This window comes from Culex pipiens, chromosome 3 (assembly GCF_016801865.2).
Source record: "Culex pipiens pallens isolate TS chromosome 3, TS_CPP_V2, whole genome shotgun sequence".
NCBI lineage: Eukaryota > Metazoa > Arthropoda > Insecta > Diptera > Culicidae > Culex > Culex pipiens.
This window is the reverse complement of record NC_068939.1, coordinates 48,686,849-48,708,729: the sequence shown is the minus strand read 5'-3', so window position 1 is coordinate 48,708,729 and position 21,881 is coordinate 48,686,849. Positions and strand designations below refer to the sequence as shown.

Sequence of the window (21,881 nt, the reverse complement as noted above, 5' to 3'; positions counted from 1 at the left end):
CACGCCTGTCAACGACGACTCGGTAGAAGTGTCACGCAAAGAGAGAAGGAAGAAACGTCAAAATCGTTCCACGTGAAGTTGCGTCGTCACGGGCTCGGCCAGTTGGCCGCCAGGAGGAAGAAAGTCCGCGTCGTTGCCGCGGCTGGTGCTCGTCTGCACCACGGGCCGGAACGGTTCCTTGGCCGTTGGAGCGGCCACCGTCGAAGCCGTTGCCAGCCGATCACCTCGATTGATTGGAGTGCCGGAACGGCACCACAGAAGGGAGAGCTTCTACACGCCGGACGGGACTTGCGACGGACGCAAGCGGCCAACAAGTTTAAGAAAACGCCCCCGGATCACCACTGGGGTAAGAAACCGGCCAATCTTCATTTATTCCCCCCCCCCTACGGTAATCATTGCCGATTCCTACAGGGCGTTGTTTTGGATTGCTGGAATGCTGCGGACTGCCCCGAAAGAGCCACCCGGTCGACAGGAGCTCGACATTCGGCGCTACGCGCGTCGGGGAGGTCGACGAGGAGCGTATCTTGTTGGAACGACACCCGAGGAGCTCGACCCGATAGAGAACGCGACCGACGTCAAGCCTGACATCGGGCGTACGCAACCTGACACGTCGAGCGGATCGTCAGGAAGATGTAAGCGAGATCTGGCCCAGTGCTGACAAACCCAGTGCGAAGGTGGTGGCTGACTCGAACCCGATGTGTCGGGCCGTGGCGAGATTCGTCGGACAAGGTGCGGTGCAGTTTGGGACGACTGGAGCTGAAGATCATGGGCCCGAAGAAAACGAAGAAGAAAAGTGAGTAGAGTGACTCAAAGGAAAAGAAGAGTAGGAGATGAATAGGGCTAAGATATAGCAGGAAAGAGGAAAATAAAAGGGAAACAAACATGAAACATGACCTATGGGCTTTCCTTTCCTCAAGAGCAGCCGGTGATGCTATAGAGAATTCAACATTGGCGCCCAACGTAAAAGTAACCTGTAATTTTTTGTAAATATTGTAGATGTTAAGTGTTAGATCAATTAGTTTTGGATTTAAACTAAGGTGAATCTTACTGTATGTCAAGCGCAAAATCGATCAGTTTGGGTAGGAGGATTCGGCCCGTGCAAAATATTTTGCCAATAAGTTGGCGTTCAAATCGTTTTCTGACAGGAACGCTGTCGTTTAGTTATGTTTAGTTAGGGTAAGGTTGGAAATTTTGATCTGGTGAGCAAAAAGGCTCACGGTTATCAGTTTGGTTTTAAGGTTGAGGTTTGCTAGCACCTCTGATTTGTTTCTTTTTGCACGAGGCGCGAGAGGAAGAGAAGGCTGAGAGCTTTTTGTGAGTTTCTGTGAAGCTCACAAAAAGCTCTGATTTTGTTGCGGGAATGTGTAACGTTAGTAGTTATTTTGTATGCTTTTTGGATAAATGTTGTCAAAGATTTTAGTAAATTAAGATTATCATCAATCCCACTGTGCGAAACAAAACAAAACTGCTGGAAAACACCCCTCACTCGACTACTCGCACGCCTGTCAACGACGACTCGGTAGAAATGTCACGCGAAGAGAGAAGGAAGAAACGTCAAAATCGTTCCACGTGAAGTTGCGTCGTCACGGGCTCGGCCAGTTGGCCGCCAAGAGGAAGAAAGTCCGCGTCGTTGCCGCGGCTGGTGCTCGTCTGCACCACGGGCCGGAACGGTTCCTTGGCCGTTGGAGCGGCCACCGTCGAAGCCGTTGCCAGCCGATCACCTCGATTGATTGGAGTGCCGGAACGGCACCACAGAAGGGAGAGCTTCTACACGCCGGACGGGACTTGCGACGGACGCAAGCGGCCAACAAGTTTAAGAAAACGCCCCCGGATCACCACTGGGGTAAGAAACCGGCCAATCTTCATTTATCCCCCCCCCCCCCCTACGGTAATCATTGCCGATTCCTACAGGGCGTTGTTTTGGATTGCTGGAATGCTGCAGAATGCCCCGTAAGAGGCACCCGGTCGACAGGAGCTCGACAATCGGCTCTACGCGTGTCGGGGAGGTCGACGAGGAGCGTATCTTGTTGGAACGACACCCGAGGAGCTCGACCCGATAGAGAACGCGACCGACGTCAAGCCTGACATCGGGCGTACGCAACCTGACACGTCGAGCGGATCGTCAGGAAGATGTAAGCGAGATCTGGCCCAGTGCTGACAAACCCAGTGCGAAGGTGGTGGCTGACTCGAACCCGATGTGTCGGGCCGTGGCGAGATTCGTCGGACAAGGTGCGGTGCAGTTTGGGACGACTGGAGCTGAAGATCATGGGCCCGAAGAAAACGAAGAAAAACAGTGAGTAGAGTGACTCAAAGGAAAAGAAGAGTAGGAGATGAATAGGGCTAAGCTATAGCAGGAAAGAGGAAAATAAAAGGGAAACAAACATGAAACATGACCTATGGGCTTTCCTTTCCTCAAGAGCAGCCGGTGATGCTATAGAGAATTCAACAATGAGTTGAGTTGGTCGATGCCGTGATGAGAAATCATAAAACATCGTTTTTTATTGTTAACTAGAAAATGACGTAAATTAGGTTGTTTTTTTTCCAAATGTCACATTTTTATATTAAATCACTTAAGGAGGTATGAGAATTTTGTAAGCAAACAAACTAACATATTTACACTTTTTGACAGTTTGCTTAATTGGTTTGATTGCCTGCATTTGTTTGCTGAAACGTCAGCCTGCATACATTTTGCTTTGTTTCCAGGTTGGCCGCTAACAAGTATGCGAGTTTGACAAACTGTCAAAAACGTAAAAGTGCGAATTTGTTTGTCATAGTTTAATACTTCCTTTAAAAGTTATATTTTGAGACAAAAAAAAACAGATTTAGATTTTTTTTCATTTCCTAAGCTTTTTTCAATCGTTTTACATCCGTTTTGTGTCATCGTCACCTTTCATTCACAGATTTTGTGTGCACTCAGCTGGTTGGAGAGAGAGAGAGAGTGAGCAAAAAAAAGTCCTAACAAGCAAATACACACATCCACACAAGGCAAACACGTGTGCCCCCTCAAGGAACAACACATACCCACAACAGTGGGGCATGTGTTTATGAATATTTAAAAAAGTTATTTTCATTCACTGGTTCTGACCACGGCCACACATGTTCGGGAATCTGGCACGGAACGAAGCTGAGAATGCGCAATCCTTTACGGAACGGAGCGGAGCCGTCGCCGTAACGGGGATAGATCAATTTGGATTTCGTTCACCTTTGACGTCGTCGTCGTCGTCGTTGGAAATACTGAATGGAGCGATTTTTTTCGCCCCGCAATGTTGTTTTTGGTGTGTTTGCTTGAGTGGAGCTGGAAAAAGGATCGATAAGGGGTTTTATTGAAGAAAAGGTGGAGTGTTTGTTCAAGATTAATGAGCTTTGATGTTTTGAAACTTGTCTTGAATAATTTAACATTGATTTCATGCGTAGAACTTATACAGCATATTGAACCTGAACCTGAACTTCAACTCAACATATTGAATATAAGAACCTCAAACCCCAAAAATGTTGCAAAAACGAGTGTTATTTTTTTTTTATTTAATTTTTATGCATACTATGTGAGAAAATGCAAAAACAATATTTTGGTTATTGTTACGATGCGTCCCGCGGATGTTGAAGTTACCAGATGGTCACATTGAAACATGCCATAAACAGAAATAACTAGTTATTAAAACTGAGAGAGAGCTCCCATGACGAACGAATAACGAAGAGTGAATTCTCTATTAAATTTTCAAAAGGTCCTATCTATGAATACAAAGAGACGAGTTGTTCCTTTTAATTCCGCTATATATAGCGGAATTAAAAGGAACAACTCGTCTCTTTGTATTCATAATAATGCATTCTGCTAAAACGCTCAACCAAACCACAAGGTCCTATCTGCATTTTTTTTTAATCTTTTGAAAACGACCATTTTGGTCGAAAATGAGTTTTGCTATACTTAACAAACAATACAAGATGCTTTAATCCGATTTTGGAAATTCGCTTCCGTTTTCCATATATTGCAAAACACACTTGTGACATAGACCACTGAACACTGACCATACTGATTAAACCATTGATTTGAGCTTATTTTAGTTTGTATGGGAATTCTGTGCACACTTGTGACACGTAGTACAATTTTACTTTCAAATCACACTTGTGGCACGTGCTTTTCAGATTTTTGTTTACATAATTTACTGTATCTTTAAACTGGTGTAACCAAATTTGAAACTTGGAGCGTTTGTTTAGCGATAGTATTCGAACCGATTGCTTCAAAAAGTTTGGCTCTATCATTCATAGTTTTGAAATTATTTACCATCAAACTTTGAAAATCGATTTTCTCGAAAAGTACTAAATCGACGGTGACATTTCAAAAGGCATCATATACATTTTGACACTTTCTGGGTTATTGCATATTCTGAAAGTACTCCTAATAAGCTACCTCTCCACCAAAAATGAGCAAAAGTTACTTCAGTAAAGTCTGTTTAATCATGATTTTAAATGAAGTAACATAAAACAAAATCTCTGCCATCAGCAGTCCCCGTTTACATAGCCCTGTCAACCTGTCAAATATAAGACTACATGAACCTTGCGACGAAAAAAAAGCAACATGAAAAAAGCGCCATGTACATTCGGCGAAGAAAAACGAATCATAACAAAGCGTCCCCCTCAATGACAGCAGGGTGATATAGACGTTGGTGATTTCAAAAAAGAAGTTATGTTTGTTTTTCTCAAATAAAATTACGAAAATAATGTTTTATTGAATTTGGATGATCAAGTATCAATAAAAGCAACGTTTTTCATCGTTTGTTATCATTAGAACATCTTATTTGGGTAATTCTCCGCCAACTCACACAGCAGTTGCCCCGGCCCCTCTTCGATTTACGTGAAACTTTGTCCTAAGGGGTAACTTTTGTCCCTGATCACGAATCCGAGGTCCATTTGTTGATATCTCGTGACGTAGGGGCGGTACGACCCCTTCCATTTTTGAACATGCGAAAAAATAGGTGTTTTTCAATAATTTGGTGTCAAAGGGACTTTTATGTAAAATTAGACGCCAGATTTGATGGCGTACTCAAAATTCAGAAAAAACGTATTTTTCATCGAAAAAAACACTTAAAAAGTTTTAAAAATTCTCCCATTTTCCGTTACGCGACTGCATTTTTTTTGGAAAATGTCATTTTATGGGAAATTTAATGTTCTTTTCGAATCTACATTGACCCAGAAGGGTCATGATCATCGGATTCGTGATCAGGGACAAAAGTTATCCCTTAGGACAAAGTTTCACGCAAATCGAAGAGGGGTCGGGGCAACTTTTCCCGATTTCGTGTGAGTTGGTAGCAGCGATGGAATAATCATCATCAAAAGAAAATCTCTGGACGTTCATCAAGAGAATAAATCCGAAAGGAGCATGGCTCTCCTCTCTCGCGCACGAAAGATCGGTAAAAAGAATCTAAAAAAATCATCATCTCGATTATTCGGTGGAATATCCTTTTCACTACTACACTTGCAAGTGTACCGTCAAACGTCGAAAAATGACCTGTCACATTTTGTAGGTGGGCAATGTGTGTAAACAAAGTGAAATAAATATTATTAAGTGGTGCTGACAAGGAAATTCACAAAAAATCATCAGCAGATTGATTTTCTTGGAGATTTTCAGGAGCGATTTTCTTTTGCGTGATTTGCCTCCTCTCTCTTTCACGGGTGAAGAAAGTTCGCAAGCGAAATTGATTTTTTGCGATTATTCCATCCCTGGTTGGTAGAGAATTACCCATTTTGCTTTTATATTAAAATGGGAATTGAAAATGGATGCTCAACATTCAAATGCGTTTTTCTCAAAACGCATAGTTTGTACATGATGCTTTTTGAAATGTTGGCATCGAAATGGTCGTTGTTACAAGATAGCACATAACAGACGAAATGATTTTTTTTTTCATTCCATTTGATTGAAAATTTTCATAAATACATTTAAAAAAGTAAATAATAATTTTCAGGAATTATCAACTACAAATGTTCAACAAACTACAATAAATAGATTCTTCCTTCACCTTTAAATTATCCTTTTTCAGAAAACGATATCATAAACAATTTTATTCACTTATTTTACTGATTGTTCTAATGGCGAATCAGCTGTTTAGAATGTGCTTCGTTTTGGAGATATTTACTCAAATTAAAAGTCTAACATCTAAGTGAAATAAGAAAAGCTCAATAGTAAATTCAGTTGGTGAACATTCTTCAAAATTCACACAATTCAATTCGTATTTTTTTGTCATGTAATTTGGGTTTTGTTTTTGCATATTAAACTTTATCTTCAGTAAGTTTTCTATACATAAATATCATATTTTTGCGTTTATTTTAAGCAGATTTTATAAAACCGTGAATGTTGGTTCCAGAAATCTTGAACGCCAGAAAAAAATCTTTTCTTTTTTTAATCCTTTTCCAAGGTTCTTCGATCCATCCTGGCAACCTCTATTGTATTTATAGAGTTTTTTTTTGAAAAGTTAATATAAACATAGGGAATTTCATATATTCCATATATCCATATATTTATATAACTTGTGATTTATAAATTAAGATGGTTGCTTTTTTATATTTTTGTATCAATCGATACATTTCCTTCAAATCATTTCTTTAGAAAATTATCAAGCTATAATTGAAAAAAAAACAATAATTTTAGGTATAACGGATCGCCAGTTCTTGGACAATTTCTGTCCAACTAAAATCAATTTCTGAAATCGTCAGATTGCTTGCTATCTTTATATTTCGTATCAACATAAATTTGGGAAAAACAAGAAAATTTTTCCACATTTTCCAACAACATGTATGACGTGTCACAAGTGTGCACGATCATTTTGATGATAAATTGGTCTATGTCACAAGTGTGTATTGCGATATCCGGGAAACGGAAGCGAGTTTCCAAAATCGGGTTAAAGCATCTTGTAGTGTTTGTTAAGTATAGCAAAACGTCATCATTAACTCATTTTCGACCAAAATGGTCTATGTCACAAGATAGCACACAGCTGACGATTTATCGTCTGCAATAGACAGAACTTGTTTATGTTACGGCATTTTCCCCTAGGTTGTCAATATGGCGCTGCATTCCCGTTTCACCTTAAACAAATCCACATCTATGACTACGATAGTTTATTTACTATGGGTGGAATCGAAATTGATTTTTTCAGCAACATATTTTTTGGGTCCCTTTTAGGGTCCCAAACAACCTCCCAAAATTTGGGAGCGATTGGTTAAGCCCACGATTGGCGCAAAGCGAATGAAATTTGTATGGAAATTACTATGGGGAAACTTGCATTTTCACATTTTTTAATTTACAAAATTCATGTTTTATTATTTTATGAAACTAACACCGTAAAAGTATAGCCCTGGATGTCCTGAACAACTCTTCCAAAGACAGTATGATGCTTAATTGCTTCTAACAAAAGTTACAGAGCGTTCAAGAGAGACATTTCGAAATACTCGGTAGAAATCACACTTTTTGCCAACGCTGCCAAGTCAAGCGGAAACTTTCGAAAAGTATAATATTTTTGAGGAATTGGGGTGCAATTTAACTAAATAATGTCTTCTGAACATTTCTCCGTAACGATTTCACGTTAGGTTCATCAAAATATAAGAACAATTATGTTTGTTTTGTATTTCATGGTTCCTTCGGCAATGTTGGCAGAAAATGTGAGTTTCACTGATTATTTAAACACACTACTTTTGAAAACTCCTTATCTTATTTGTGACGCACTTTAGCACCATACTGTTTTCGGGAGAGTTGTTCAGGACATTCAGGGCTATACTTCTACGGTGTTAGTTTCATAAAAAAATAAAACGTGAATTTTGTAAATTCAAAAATGTGAAAATGCAAGTTTTCCCATAGTAATTTCTATACAATTTTCATTCGCTTTGCGCCAATCGTGGGCTTAACCAATCGTTCCCAAATTTTGGAAGATGTTGCTGGTTGGATTTTTATCATTTTAAATTTTCTCATTTAACTCGATTCCACCCTAGATCATAAACAACATCATCTTAAATTATGTTTTTATTTTGTTAATTTGGAAAACAAACAGATTTTCATAAATAATCTCACCAATAAATAAATAACAAAGTCAAAACAAAAACTACGTGGAAACATTCCAAACCACTGGCTTTTACTATTTTTGAAGTGAGCTTGGTAAGTTAGATAAAGAGGGTGATTCACTCCCTCCGTTGCAAGTAACACTTGCCTTAAAGGTTACCCGACCAACTGCTGTAAACAAGACTGACTTTTGCAATCTGGCCCAAAATTTACGAGCTAGTTGATGTGACATTCAAAAATTGGTCGAAAACTCGGCTTCATTCTAAAGAACCACGCGTTCCCACCAAAACGTATTTCCCTTTTAAAGCCAAGTGGGGACGCATGATAGTCCATAATTACCCAGTTTTATCGAAAGCAGTACCTTAACTTGCGCAAATGGAACAAAGTTCCTCTGTCTCTGGGACCGGGAGCAGCAGCTGGCCGCAGCAGCATCATCGTCATCACCTTGGACACCGTTTTGCTGCTAAAGATAGAAATCGCAACTCGTCGTAATTCTCGGGAACGGCGATGATGACTTAACCCAGAGAGATAGAGCGAGAACGCGCGCGCGGTCTGACATTGAAAATGGCGATGAAAAACGACTCTGCTGCTGATGGCCAGGAGGATGGTGACGTCACCAAAACAGTTGGGTGTTTTGGGTCTTTGGTTGTTGTTTTTGTTTTGTTTTCTTTGGTGATGGTAGGGTTAATGCTAGGATAATACTGTTTGTTTACATCGCAAGATGTGCCCTTTTTAATAGATTGACGGAAACAAGTAGTTTAACTGAGCTTTTTCTTCTCCCCTCTCTTGCAGACCCTCGGCGGCAAAGGCAAGCATTTAACCCGAAGTCACGCCATGCGTGAGTCAACGTCCCCTCCACGGACGCCCACACCCCGATCGCCAGCAGCCAGCGATCAGCAGCACAACAACGCCGAACCCGGGCTGATCTCGTCATCGTCGCCGCCCAGCAACAGCAATAACAACTCGCCAGGATCGCCCGCAGAATCTCGACTGTTCAACAACAACAACAACAATGAGTACGGCGACGATCATCGCGGTAGTAAAAGCCAGCTGGACGTAGACTTTCCCAAGCTGACGCCGCCCAAGTCGTCGTTTGGTCAGACCAATGGAGGAGGAGGAGGAGGAGGCGTGAAGAATGGCAGTAATGGCAGGTCCGTGAAAGGAGATTGTGAGAAGACTGGTGCAAAGAACGGTAGTTCCGAACTGGTCATAAGCGAAGCGAAGCAGCCGGAAGCACCGCCCGGGTTGACCGTGTCCGTTGTGCACGGCCAGAACAATACCATGGCGGGTTCCGGTGCCACTACCGGAACCTCCTCCACCACCACCACCATCATGAACACGTCGTCATCGTCGCCAGTATCATCTAATAATAACTATTGTGATAACGAGAATCGTAATCTACGTGAGGTTAATTTTAGTGCTAATAATAATGATTCTAACAATCAGATTAATATACAGTTTTCACATGAGGAAAATCGATATATACAATGTGAAAGTCCTACTGATAGCCTTATAAGAAATAACAGTAGCTCTAATAGTAATCTTAACAGCAGCACACATACCAATAAGAAGCACCGTGCGAACGGAAGTGGTGGTGGAGGTGGCGGCGGCGGCGGCCCCGGTGAACGCGGAGGAGGAGGAGGAAATCCAACGGCCGGTGGCAAGGGCAACAAACCTCGGCTCAAACATATGAGCGGCGGATCGTCATCCAGCGTTGACGGTGGCGGAGGATCCCTCGGCGGCGGCGGCGGTTCCACCAGTTACCTCTCCCGGGACAACTCGTGCGACCAGTTCACCGACCAGAGCGGCGTCAACCTGATCCAGTTCTTCAAGGAAACGCTCAACAAAAACTTCAAAGACCGCAACATGCTGATGAAGATCGAGAAGGAACTGCTCGCACTGGCCATGGACCGGAGCCGCAGCCAAATTAAGTTCCCGCCGATGTCTTCCTACAACCGGATGCTGATCCACCGCGTGGCGGCCTACTTTGGGATGGAGCACAACGTGGACGCGACCCAGCAGAGCGTCATCGCCGAGGTGACGTCCGCCACGCGGATACCGGAGATTCGCTTCAAGACGCTGATCAACGAGAGCTTCTCGGAGGAACCGCGCAAGTCCATCCTGAAGCGGGACACGCACAGCTTCGACGAGTACCGGTACGGGCTGCTGCACTGTCCGGACCAGCGCGGCGTGCTCGACCGGAAGGCGAAAAGCTTCGAGGAGCGCGAGGAGGAGTACGAAAAGTCAAAGCGGCGGATTTTCAAACATCGGGATGTAAGTTAACTGTTTTTGAGAAAAATAAATCAAACAAATTAACCCCTTTTTTGAATTTAATTGAAGGACGGTGGCTCGGAGGAGCAATGGCAGTGGCTATCCGCGGACCACGCAGAGCCGATGAACGGACGGCCCAAGCTGCAGAACAATCGGCTGCTGAAGGTGCAATCGGTGGTAAGTTTGGCAATTCAAATGAGGCCGGCTATAAAATTATGGAAAAATATCTTTTGTTTATATTAGAACTGCCTCTAAAACTGCAAACAACAGGGAATGACTTGAACTATCCAAAGTTATTTATAGTAACAATAAGGCCGAGGCAAATATTTTTCAAAATTTGTGTCCCTTGGCTCTGACCGGGGACGAAATAAAAAATATATAAAAATTGCAATGACAAGGCATAATCTCAACATATGAATGAAAAAAGTGTTTTAAAACCCATTTTTGTTTTACTAGTTAAGTTGTTTTGCAATCATTATTTTAAGATTTAGCGAAAACAACAATTACAGCGAAAAAAAAAATGCGGTACTTTACATTGAAAGTTTTTAAAAATTCAAAAGATTTTTGAATTAACCCAAACATGCTAGAAATGATTCTAAACGCAGGGGAATGCATTGTTAATAAATTTCAGCTGATTGCACTTCAATTTTCATAAAAATTTTGAAGTTTTTTGATAAAAATATTCCCCTTGATTTTTTGAAACTTTTGATAATATGTAACAGACACGTAAAAAAATAATTTCCTCAATTTAAAAAAATAACTCCTAAATTCTTAAATTCCTCAATTCTTCATTTTTTTTATTGTTAAATTCTTAAATTCTTAAATTCTTAAATTCTTAAATTCTTAAATTCTTAAATTCTTAAATTCTTAAATTCTTAAATTCTTAAATTCTTAAATTCTTAAATTCTTAAATTCTTAAATTCTTAAATTCTTAAATTCTTAAATTATTAAATTCTTAAATTCTTAAATTCTTAAATTCTTAAATTCTTAAATTCTTAAATTCTTAAATTCTTAAATTCTTAAATTCTTAAATTCTTAAATTCTTAAATTCTTAAATTCTTAAATTCTTAAATTCTTCAATTCTTCAATTCTTAAATTCTTAAATTCTTAAATTCTTAAATTCTTAAATTCTTAAATTCTTAAATTCTTAAATTCTTAAATTCTTAAATTCTTAAATTCTTAAATTCTTGAATTCTTAAATTCTTAAATTCTTAAATTCTTAAATTCTTAAATTCTTAAATTCTTAAATTCTTAAATTCTTAAATTCTTAAATTCTTAAATTCTTAAATTCTTAAATTCTTAAATTCTTAAATTCTTAAATTCTTAAATTCTTAAATTCTTAAATTCTTAAATTCTTAAATTCTTAAATTCTTAAATTCTTAAATTCTTAAATTCTTAAATTCTTAAATTCTTAAATTCTTAAATTCTTAAATTCTTAAATTCTTAAATTCTTAAATTCTTAAATTCTTAAATTCTTAAATTCTTAAATTCTTAAATTCTTAAATTCTTAAATTCTTAAATTCTTAAATTCTTAAATTCTTAAATTCTTAAATTCTTAAATTCTTAAATTCTTAAATTCTTAAATTCTTAAATTCTTAAATTCTTAAATTCTTAAATTCTTAAATTCTTAAATTCTTAAATTCTTAAATTCTTAAATTCTTAAATTCTTAAATTCTTAAATTCTTAAATTCTTAAATTCTTAAATTCTTAAATTCTTAAATTCTTAAATTCTTAAATTCTTAAATTCTTAAATTCTTAAATTCTTAAATTCTTAAATTCTTAAATTCTTAAATTCTTAAATTCTTAAATTCTTAAATTCTTAAAATCTTAAATTCTTAAATTCTTAAATTCTTAAATTCTTAAATTCTTAAATTCTTAAAATCTTAAATTCTTAAATTCTTAAATTCTTAAATTCTTAAATTCTTAAATTCTTAAATTCTTCAATTCTTAAATTCTTAAATTCTTAAATTCTTAAATTTTTAAATTCTTAAATTCTTAAATTCTTAAATTCTTAAATTCTTGAATTCTTAAATTCTTAAATTCTTTTTAAATTCTTCTAAATTTTAAATCTGTAAATTTTATTTTTCAATGTTTAATTTCTTTATATTTTTGAAATATTTTGTTTATTGTTTCTAAATCTGTAAATTTGAAATTTTGTAAATTTTCGAATTTCAAATTACACTACTTGTTCGGTAACTGAGCTGAGAACGTAGCCCAGTTACCAAATGCTGCTCGCTAACTGGGCTAAATGAAAAATTACGAGGGGACCACCGATGCATATATTCTTGAAAAAATATAAAAATAAAAGTTGTTGAAAATGCTTAATTTTCATATTTCTTTAATTGTGACTTCAAATTTGATAAAACCTTAACAATAGTTTTTTTTTAAATTATTTAAATTAGTTTTACCATTCATTAACATTATTTCTATAGTTTTTTTTTAAAGATCCCAATAACATAATTTTCATTTTTTGCTTTTGTGTATTTTTGAATACCAAAAAAGCAAAAAACGAACATTTTGTCACAATGACTTTAAAACTAAATAAAGCTATAGTTGAATTTAACACGTTTTCCCTTTTTCCTCCACTTCAGTCAATCGAGGGCCGCTCGGACGAGCGACCGTGCGTGTCCAAGTCGCACAGCTTCGGCGGCTACGGAGGTTCCGCCCAGAACGCACCGCTGCTACGCGGTGACTCAATCACGTCCACCAAGAGCGCCAGTGCGCGACTCTTCACCAAGCAGGACTCGAACGCGAGCACCAACACCCCGTGGCGGTTGTCTCCGTCGAGCAGCGGGTAAGTCCACATCACGAGACTCGGCCGCACGGAATCACACCACTCCTTAGATCGTACTTTACTTTCAGCTACAAGACGCAATCGATTCGCTCGGACTCGGTGACGCCCTCGCCAACTGGGTACGGCAGTGGTGACCACACGCCCGAACCGTGCATCCAGTCACCATCGGCCACCTGTGGCGTCGTGTGGGCCGTCACGGACATGGCCAGCGTACCGAAGGGCAGTGTGTTGATCGATCCGCAAACGCTGCAGCCGATCGTCAACCAGGACGGGTGAGGGATTGGTGGTTTCGTGGGATTTTGAGCGGATTCTAAATTTTTTTCTTCTTCCCCACAGTTCAATCTACCACTTTGACCCGTCGAACCTGCCGTCAACGACGAACCTCCCGGGCACAACGATCTCCCGAGTGCAGAAGAAAAAGTTTGAGAAGCAAAAGTCCTTCAGCAATCGGAACGCCTCCCTCAACAGCAGCAGCTCGCTAGAGAGCTCGATCGACCTGCCGCTCGGCGGTGGTAAGAATGACTGCGGTCAACAGACCAACAATCCCTCGACGACCACGACGACGACCATCGCGGAGGAGATTGGCAGCGAGTACTGCTACGATACCGGAGGCAGCACGACGACAACGGTTAAGATATGCACCAAAGATAGTCACGACAGCGTTGACGGTTAGTTGTGGATCTCTCTTGTGATGGTTGATGGTTGTTCAAGAATTTGTGTTTGTTTTGTTTTGCAGAAAGTTCTAGTCTCTGCGAGGAACTCTCCCAGACCACCAATGAATTGAGCACATTGAAGCTTCAGAAGCATCAAGCCACTAGTCCCATGCTGCAGGCCAGCGAATTGCAGCCACTAGAGCTGAACGAGGTAAGTTTGTGGAACTCTGTCACCTTCTGAACACGCTCATCAATTCTTAATCCCACCAGATTCAGCTCAACGACGACCACGGCTCTCTGGCCGTAACCCCTGTGATCAACGACGCCGAATCGGGCCAGGCCCTGATGATGGCGGTGGTGCCCGTAAACGACAGCAAGCTGCTACCGGAAGACGAGGGCGCCAACGAAGGCGAAGGCAGTGACACCTCGTCCCAGGCAACGGACAAGAAAGACGACTCCTTGAGCCACCATCACCACCAGAACCAGCAGCATCACCACGCCAAGATGAACAACAGCTTGGTGCACCAGCACCAGCACCAAACCCAAGCAGTTCCTCTAGTCAGCTACTCCAACTCGGCCACGCCCAACAGCGGCTGCTACACGATCAACTACGAAAACGGCACGCCGGGTTCAACCACCGTGTACGCCACCGCGGCCGGCGCTCCCGGAATGTCCACCACATATCAGACGGCGGTAAGTCACCACATCGTCACACCCACAAAACCCCCCAAAAACAATCACTCCCCACTCAAATTCCAGCCGGACGGCACCATCTACGCTGTACCTTCACCCCTCGTCTATACATATCCGACGGCGATGGATCCGGAGATGTCCGGCTACTTTGTGCCCGTGTACGACCAGCAGCGCGATCCGAACATGGCCGGAGCAACGCTGTATCCGACGGCGGCGTCGGCCCACGGCGCTACTGCGGGTGGAGCCTCAACAGTATTACCGATTGCGTACGCACCGACGGCGGCGGCGGCAGCAGCGGCCGCTTACGGTGGAGCTCCGCTGTACCAGAACCATCCGGCCGGTACGCTCATGTACTCGCCGGCGGACCAGTTCTCGGCGGCTGGGGCGTCTCAGGCGGCGGCGGCGGCCGCAGCAGCAGCAGCGGCTGCAGCACCGTTGCAGCAGTACCCGATTGGGTATCCGATCGGGATTGGGTACCCGTTCAACAGTGAGTATAAATGATCAATACGCGATATGGTGTTTCATTTTGAGGTCATGCCGAGGAAAGTTAGCTAACTAGAAAATATGCAAACTGGGTGAGTTTCGCAGAGTTATGGCCATTATGGTCTTTTTTTTAATTGAAATTCGATTCCTCAGACAATTCTACATAAAAGTCTCCATTTTGATCTCGACCTAAGCAGGACTTGAGAAATGGTCGTTCACTCAAACAGCACGACTGCGCATGCTTTCTCTTTCTTTAATTTCTTATATCTTTCTTGCTCGTGCGTGTAGAAATCATCTGAATGCAGTCAGAGGAAAATGATTGCAATGTCGGTAAAATTCAAGCGAAATTTCAATGCAATGAAATTTGATGCAAAATTTAAGATGTTGTGACTTAAAAAGTTACTTATTTTTATTTTAAGAACTGTATTTTTTACAAAAAGCTGAAATTGAGTGAAATTTAGCATTTAGCAAATTATAATAAAAAAATCGAGTTCTTTTCAATTCAATTGTGTTTTTATTAGAATTTAACAGTTCTGTTCCAGGATGTTACATTTGCAATTCAGAGATTTGGAGAACCTTTCAACTGAGATCAATTCATAAGCCTTTGCAGGGAGGATACATATTTCTGCGTTTAGATTTTGCTAACTGGGTGTTCTTTTAGGGAAAATAAATTTTGAGAAAAAACCCTAGATCTAATTTTGGCTGCCCGCCCGTGTGGATCAATCGGACCGCGCACTGGACTCACAATCCGGAGGTCGCTGGTTCGAATCCCGCGGCGGGCGCTCTTAAATTCTTTGTGTAAATATGGGTATTCGGCGCCGTCGCTCCGTGCCATACTTTCATACACTTAGGAGCCCAGGGCGGCGAAGTCCTTGTAGATAAAAAGGAAGACACTAGTGGTTGGTACTAGCAATGGTGGCCGACAGCTATAAAGTCAACTTCGTTTTTTCTAATTTTGGCTTAAAAACTAATATCACAGTTGTTGACGGAGGAGTGCTTCGATGAGCGGATTCGTTGACATCCCACACGAAGTCCTGAAGGTTCTCGTTGCCCTTTCGATGCTTGCGTCGATGGTGTCGACGCCGGCCAGCTCGTGTAGATCGTCGGTCGGGTACCACGGGTCCAGGTTGTGCACCATCTTGAGCAGCTTGTTCTGCTTCACCTGGAGTTGCTTACGGTGCGATTTGGCGCAGTTGCCCCAGACTGCAGCAGCGTAGGTCAGCATTGGACGGATGATGCACTTGACAACGAGCGACTTGTTCTTGATGCTCAGCTTCGAGCGCCGATTCAGCAGGGAGTAGAGCGCTTTGGTGGACCGATCCACCTTCCCGATGATGTAGTTCACGTGCTTGTCGTACTTTAGCTTCTTGTCATGCACCACTCCCAGGTACGTGACATCATCGTCCAACGTTGCAGGCTGGCCGTTGACGCTGATCGATCTGCGGGGAAGGTGCCGAGCAGCACGCCTCCTGGTGAAGAATATGGACTGGGTTTTCCCAGCATTCAGCTTGATGCGCCACTTCCGCTGAAACTCCTCGAGGTTGTTCTGTGCCGCTTGTAGGTGGGTGACGACGATCTTCGGGTCCTTATCCGATGCCAAGTAAGCAGTGTCATCCGCAAAGAATGCGTACGACACTCCATCGATCATCGGCACGTCGGAGGTAAGGATGTTGTAGAGAGTCGGGCTCAGCACTGATCCTTGGGGCACGCCGAAGGGGATGTTGTGGACGGAGGAACGCTCGCCATTCACCGTCACCGTAAACGACCGCTTTGTCAGGAACGACTCGACGATCTTGACCAGGAACGGCTGGAGGTTCGAGCGGAAGAGCTTGTAGACCACGGCGTCCTGCCACACGGAGTCGTAGGCCTTTTCGACGTCGAGAAGGATCATGCCGGTCGACTTCCCCGCCAGGAAACCGCGCTTCACCATCTCCGAGATACGGGCGAGTTGGTGCACCGTTGAGTGCCCCGGCTTGAAGCCGAACTGCTCGTGTGGGATGAGTTGCTCCGTCTCCAGATGACGGTTTATCCGGGCGAGGATCACCCGTTCCAGGAGTTTGCTCAGGCTGCTCAAAAGGCTGATCGGGCGGTAGTTACCTGGATTGGTTATGTCCTTGTTCGCCTTTGGGATTGCGATCACGTTCGCGTGTTTCCAGCCGGCCGGAAAGTAGCCCAAGGCCAGGCAAGCGTTGAAGATTTTGGTCAGGACGACCAACCCTTTTCTTGGCAGCTGCTTGAGGCACGTATTCCGGATTCCGTCTTGCCCGGGCGACTTCCGGTTTTTGAGCGTGCGGATGATCGCCTTGACCTCTTTCGGCTTGACAAGGGCGGCCGGAGGCACGGGAGGAGTTGTCGCTCGGATGTGGCCAAGCGCGTTCTCCACAGCGGCCGATGTTTCGGGATCACCTGGTTGCTCGTTGTTGTGGGCAGCGGCGAATGAATCGAGTTCTTTTTTTATTCAATGAATATTCGTTTATTATGTCTGAATCTGAAATCTAAAAAAATGTGATAAAAAAAAAAATCAAAATGGCCTGGAAATGTCCTCAAAATGAGACACTCATTTTTTTTTCAAATACCTCAAATTCATCGGTATCATTCCAGATGCAGCTTACCAAAACTACTGGAATCAGCCAATCACGTACTACGTTCCTCAGACGCCGGTCCCATCGGCGGGCAGCACCCCGTTACTGATGCCCCCACCGGTGTCCCAAACACCAACCAACGGCGCCGGTATGATGGCCACGTCCGCTCCAACGCCAATCTCCAATGCAGGCAAACGGAACACGACTCCTCCGGGTCATCACGGCGGTCACAACAATAGTCACCATCACCATCATCAACCGCAACAACAGCACCAGCACCAACATCCGCAATCGCAAAGTCAGAGCGCCTCGGTAACGCCGGTTCCGATTTCTCCGTTCACGACCAACATCCCGATGCAACTGCCGGATCCAAACGGCGGTGGAGGTGGCCCGGTCTACGCCATCCCACAGCCCATCTACTCGAATATGCTTCCATTCGCCGCGACAGGCCCAATGACTCCCCATCACCATCCTCACCACCATCCTGGCCATGGCCATCCGGCGTCGGCCAACTCGGTACTTCCCACTGCCACCACCACAACCAGCACCGGTTACCATCCGCAGGGCGGCAATTCGGACTCACTTCCGTCGAGCAACGGGTCCGCGAGCAATAGCTACTCGAATCAGCCGCAGCAGCAACAGCCTCCGACTTCGGCCACTCCGCAGTCTACGCCAAGCACTCCGTTACCGTTGGCGATGCCTCCACACGGGGCCGCGGCCAAGAATCCTCCCCTTTTCGCGACTCCTCCAATTCTTCCTAATGGTTACGCGCCCCAAATGGGCGGCTCGGCCGGAAGTGGTGCTGCTGGACATCACCACTACGGCGGCCACAATAGCTACGAGGATCGCAAGGGAAGTGGTGGTTCCTCGTCCGGAGGGGGTGGCTACCAGGGCAAACGGTCCAACAGTGGCAACTACTTTAGCTACGGCAACTCAAACAACAACAGCCGCCAAATGACCCCGAACGGAGGCTATCAGGGTGGTCCCAAGAATCCGAGCTACGCCGGTGGCAACAATAGCAACAACAACAATACAGGGAACAATCAGAATACAAACGGTCCGTTGATGTTGGGCCAACCGCCGAACAAGCCGCGGGCGGCCGACGGTCAAACGAGTGTCTCCAAGCCGCCACTGATACCAACATTACCAAACAGTACCCCAAACAGCAGCGGAAATGGCGCGGGCAACGGCACAAACACCGACAAATCACGCATCAACCGGTCCTCCAAACCACCAAACCTAGACCTGAAGCGGAACTTTAACAATTACAACGTCAACAGTAGAAACACCCCGAGCACAAACTCAACGGAGAGCAACAATTCCCCCAACAGTATTACGTCGTCGTCGGTGCACGAGCAGCACCAGCCGCACCACCACCACGTGTCCCAGCATCATCCGACCCACGGAGGTCACCACACGTACTCGTACCCGCAGGGAGGAGTAGGAGGCCCCGGTCAATCCCAGCCACCGTACTACTCTCATCACCACGGTCAGCGGGGTGGCAGCGTAGGAAGTAACAACGGTGGTGGTGGCGGAGGTGGCGGAAATGGTTCCGGAAATCAAACGGCCGCGTCCATACAGTCGGCGGCGGCGGCGGCAATTACTGCTGCGGCCTGTGCCGCCACGATCGATCCGTACCATCATGCGGCGGCGGCGGCTGCTGCGTCGCAGTTGATTCCGCTGAATGCTGCGGCGGCCGCCGGGATGTCGTACGTCAAGATCGGGCAGACGTACTACACGCATGTAAGATCGGAGCAACTAGTTGGCTGGAAACTTGTTAATGGCTAATTTTGTATTTTTTCAGCCCTCTCTGGCGTTGCCGCCGAGCCGGCGCTCGCCCCCGAACGATATTCGTCCAATCGCTGGGGTTTACCCGACCGTGAACATGGTGATGCCAAGTAAGTACCAAGAATCAATATTTTGAAAATCGGCTTATTCATGCCAATACGACCAACTTGATTCAACCACAGACAAACATGTGCATTTTTTTTTATTCAAACATCTGTCCAAAAACGGTTGTAGAGCTAATAACCCAAAGGCCTAGGCGATCTGCACTTTGAATGACCTAATGACCTAATTCGAGATTCGGCACATTAATCGAACTTAAAGCAGCAGCAGCTATGTTTTGAAAACATCTTTAGGAGGTATTACACTACGACAAACAACCAAAAATGTTATTCCCAAGTTTTTTTTCATAAAATTATTTTTATTAGGTCCTTTTCGGTGCTTTTTGGTTATTGGCTTTCAACCAATAATTTTTTTTGTTATGATAACATAAACTGTTATTGAAGTCTTATTCAAAAATTGATTTTTCAAGAAGAATCCATAACATTTTCTGTTATTTTAACAGTATTTGTTATTGAAATGGCATGAATTTTGTTTTAACCGTCTGCCCGGGAAGCAAACTCGCACCTTTTCGTGTTTGACAGTTTTCAAACTCGCTAACTAAGACGTTTTTGTTTTTGTTTGGGTCAAGCTATGATTTTTTGAAAAAAATAGTTATTATGCAAAGTATTCAAAACTCGAGCAGACGGAAATAACGCGGGAATAAAATTTTTGATATTTGAAAATACTAGGCCAATAACATTTTATTTTATTGTTATTCGCCGATATGATTGTTTTTTTTTGTTATTGGATTGTTATTGTAATAGCAGACTAATAACATTTTGAGTTATTTTTCGAACAATTTTATGTTATTATTTTTTTGTTATTTTAACAACTAATCCGATCATCCCAATAACAGATGGGGTTATTTTTCCATAACAAAAAATGTTATTCCCAAGTTGTTTTGGCTTTCAACCAATATCAGACCAATTACAAATTTTGTTATGATAACATAAACTGTTATTAAACTCATATGCAAAAATTGATTTTTCAAGAATATTCCATAATATTCCATATTTTAACAATATTTGTTATTGAAAAAGCATGAATTTTGTTATTACCGTCTGGCCGGGAATGCACACAAAAAAAATCCTTAGGGAGGTAAAATTGAATTCTTAATCGAAAGAACTCTTGTAAAATGTTGGTAAAGGGCAAAGTTTTCGAGTTATAGCCATTTGTAGGGTCAATTCAACAAAGTACCTAGCTGAGAAAAATCTCTACAATTTTCTTTTTTGGACACTGTTGACCCGACCTTTGATTGCTGCCTTGCAAGGAATGAAAATTACCAAAAAAATTATTTAGACGCTAATTTAACTCATCGCTTTCCCTCTTTCCAACAGCATCCCGCCAGTTTACGCCCCGGCCCCAGCACAGTGGCAGCTTCAACAAGGGCAGCAAGGCGCCACGATAGACGGCAGACTCTCTCACGCTCCCCTAGTGCTTGATATATGTGTGTATTTAATGTACGGTAGTGGCAAAAACCAACAAAAAAAAGAACTTTTAAGAAATGAAAAAAGAAGTTAAAAAAACACGACCTACCATGAGGATAATAATTATAAAAAAACAACGCAACCAAAAACAAACAAAAAAAAATCTAGTGGCAAGCACTATTTAAACTCGCTAATCGCCTGAGAGATTAGAGTCACTCAAACACACACACTTACACAGACACTGTTGTAATGCAAACTTTCTACATACATACTCCCAAAAAAAATGTAGTGTGCGAAGGAATTTCTAGAAAACCTTCATTAAAAAAACAAACAACAACAATACAAACAGACAGAGACAGAACCACACGAACATACACACAAACACACTAAAAGAACCAGTGAGATCGTTTTAAAAAACAAGCAACAACATCAGCCGAAACTGTCCTACTCAACCACAAAAAAAAAGAAAGATTGAGCAAGTCATGTTACACTGCGCAAAAGTTGGCCCAGGAACGATCACCCCCGTGGAGAAAATGCCATTTATTTTATTATCGATTGAAAATCATTACAATATTATACACATTATTACAATAATAATAATTATTACATTGATTGCAGTGAAGCAAAACAACTCTAGAGAGATATGATAACAAACAAACAAAAAATCACACAAACAGTTGATAACTGATACGAGAAAACAAAAAAAGAGGAAGCAAAAAAGAGCAAACAACACATAAGCAAAGAAAAACAACCATAGAGTGAAATAAAGGCAAATGCAAAACAAAAAAAAAACGAGAAAAAAAAACAATGTAGGAAACGCTCTACCAGTGATTCAATCAACGCTATGCGAATTATTTATAAAATAATAATTTTTAAACACGCAGGACGGTGAGAAGAGCGCGCGCGAAATGAAAAAGAATTCCTGAAACAGTGATCAACAAACAAGAAAGATGCTTACGGAGAAATGTTAAATCCAAGTGAAAACTGCCGCCCACTTCAAAAATGAGCTATTCAAGGTAGAGGTACCATGCGGAGCCAAGCCATGCCATT

The 21,881-nt window shown here is 42.4% G+C and overlaps 1 protein-coding gene across 6 annotated transcripts in view; it reads left to right on the top strand.

Annotated features, from left to right (window-relative positions):
• The window catches only part of LOC120431470 (protein encore), an 81,120-nt gene extending 59,453 nt beyond the window's left edge, over nucleotides 1-21,667 (top strand). For 5 of the 6 annotated variants that reach the window (XM_052710628.1, XM_052710631.1, XM_052710629.1 and 2 more), the window contains 11 exons: nucleotides 8,834-10,315; nucleotides 10,382-10,489; nucleotides 12,904-13,106; nucleotides 13,157-13,378; nucleotides 13,443-13,774; nucleotides 13,843-13,970; nucleotides 14,030-14,452; nucleotides 14,519-14,939; nucleotides 17,537-19,260; nucleotides 19,322-19,415; nucleotides 20,742-21,667. In XM_052710628.1, the coding sequence (XP_052566588.1) occupies nucleotides 8,834-10,315; nucleotides 10,382-10,489; nucleotides 12,904-13,106; nucleotides 13,157-13,378; nucleotides 13,443-13,774; nucleotides 13,843-13,970; nucleotides 14,030-14,452; nucleotides 14,519-14,939; nucleotides 17,537-19,260; nucleotides 19,322-19,415; nucleotides 20,742-20,812 (5,208 nt within the window). In that variant the 3' untranslated portion in view covers nucleotides 20,813-21,667. The remainder of the gene's footprint in view (nucleotides 1-8,833; nucleotides 10,316-10,381; nucleotides 10,490-12,903; nucleotides 13,107-13,156; nucleotides 13,379-13,442; nucleotides 13,775-13,842; nucleotides 13,971-14,029; nucleotides 14,453-14,518; nucleotides 14,940-17,536; nucleotides 19,261-19,321; nucleotides 19,416-20,741) is intronic. The other variant, XM_052710630.1, reaches the window with a different exon arrangement.
• The last annotated feature ends 214 nt before the right edge of the window (nucleotides 21,668-21,881 follow it).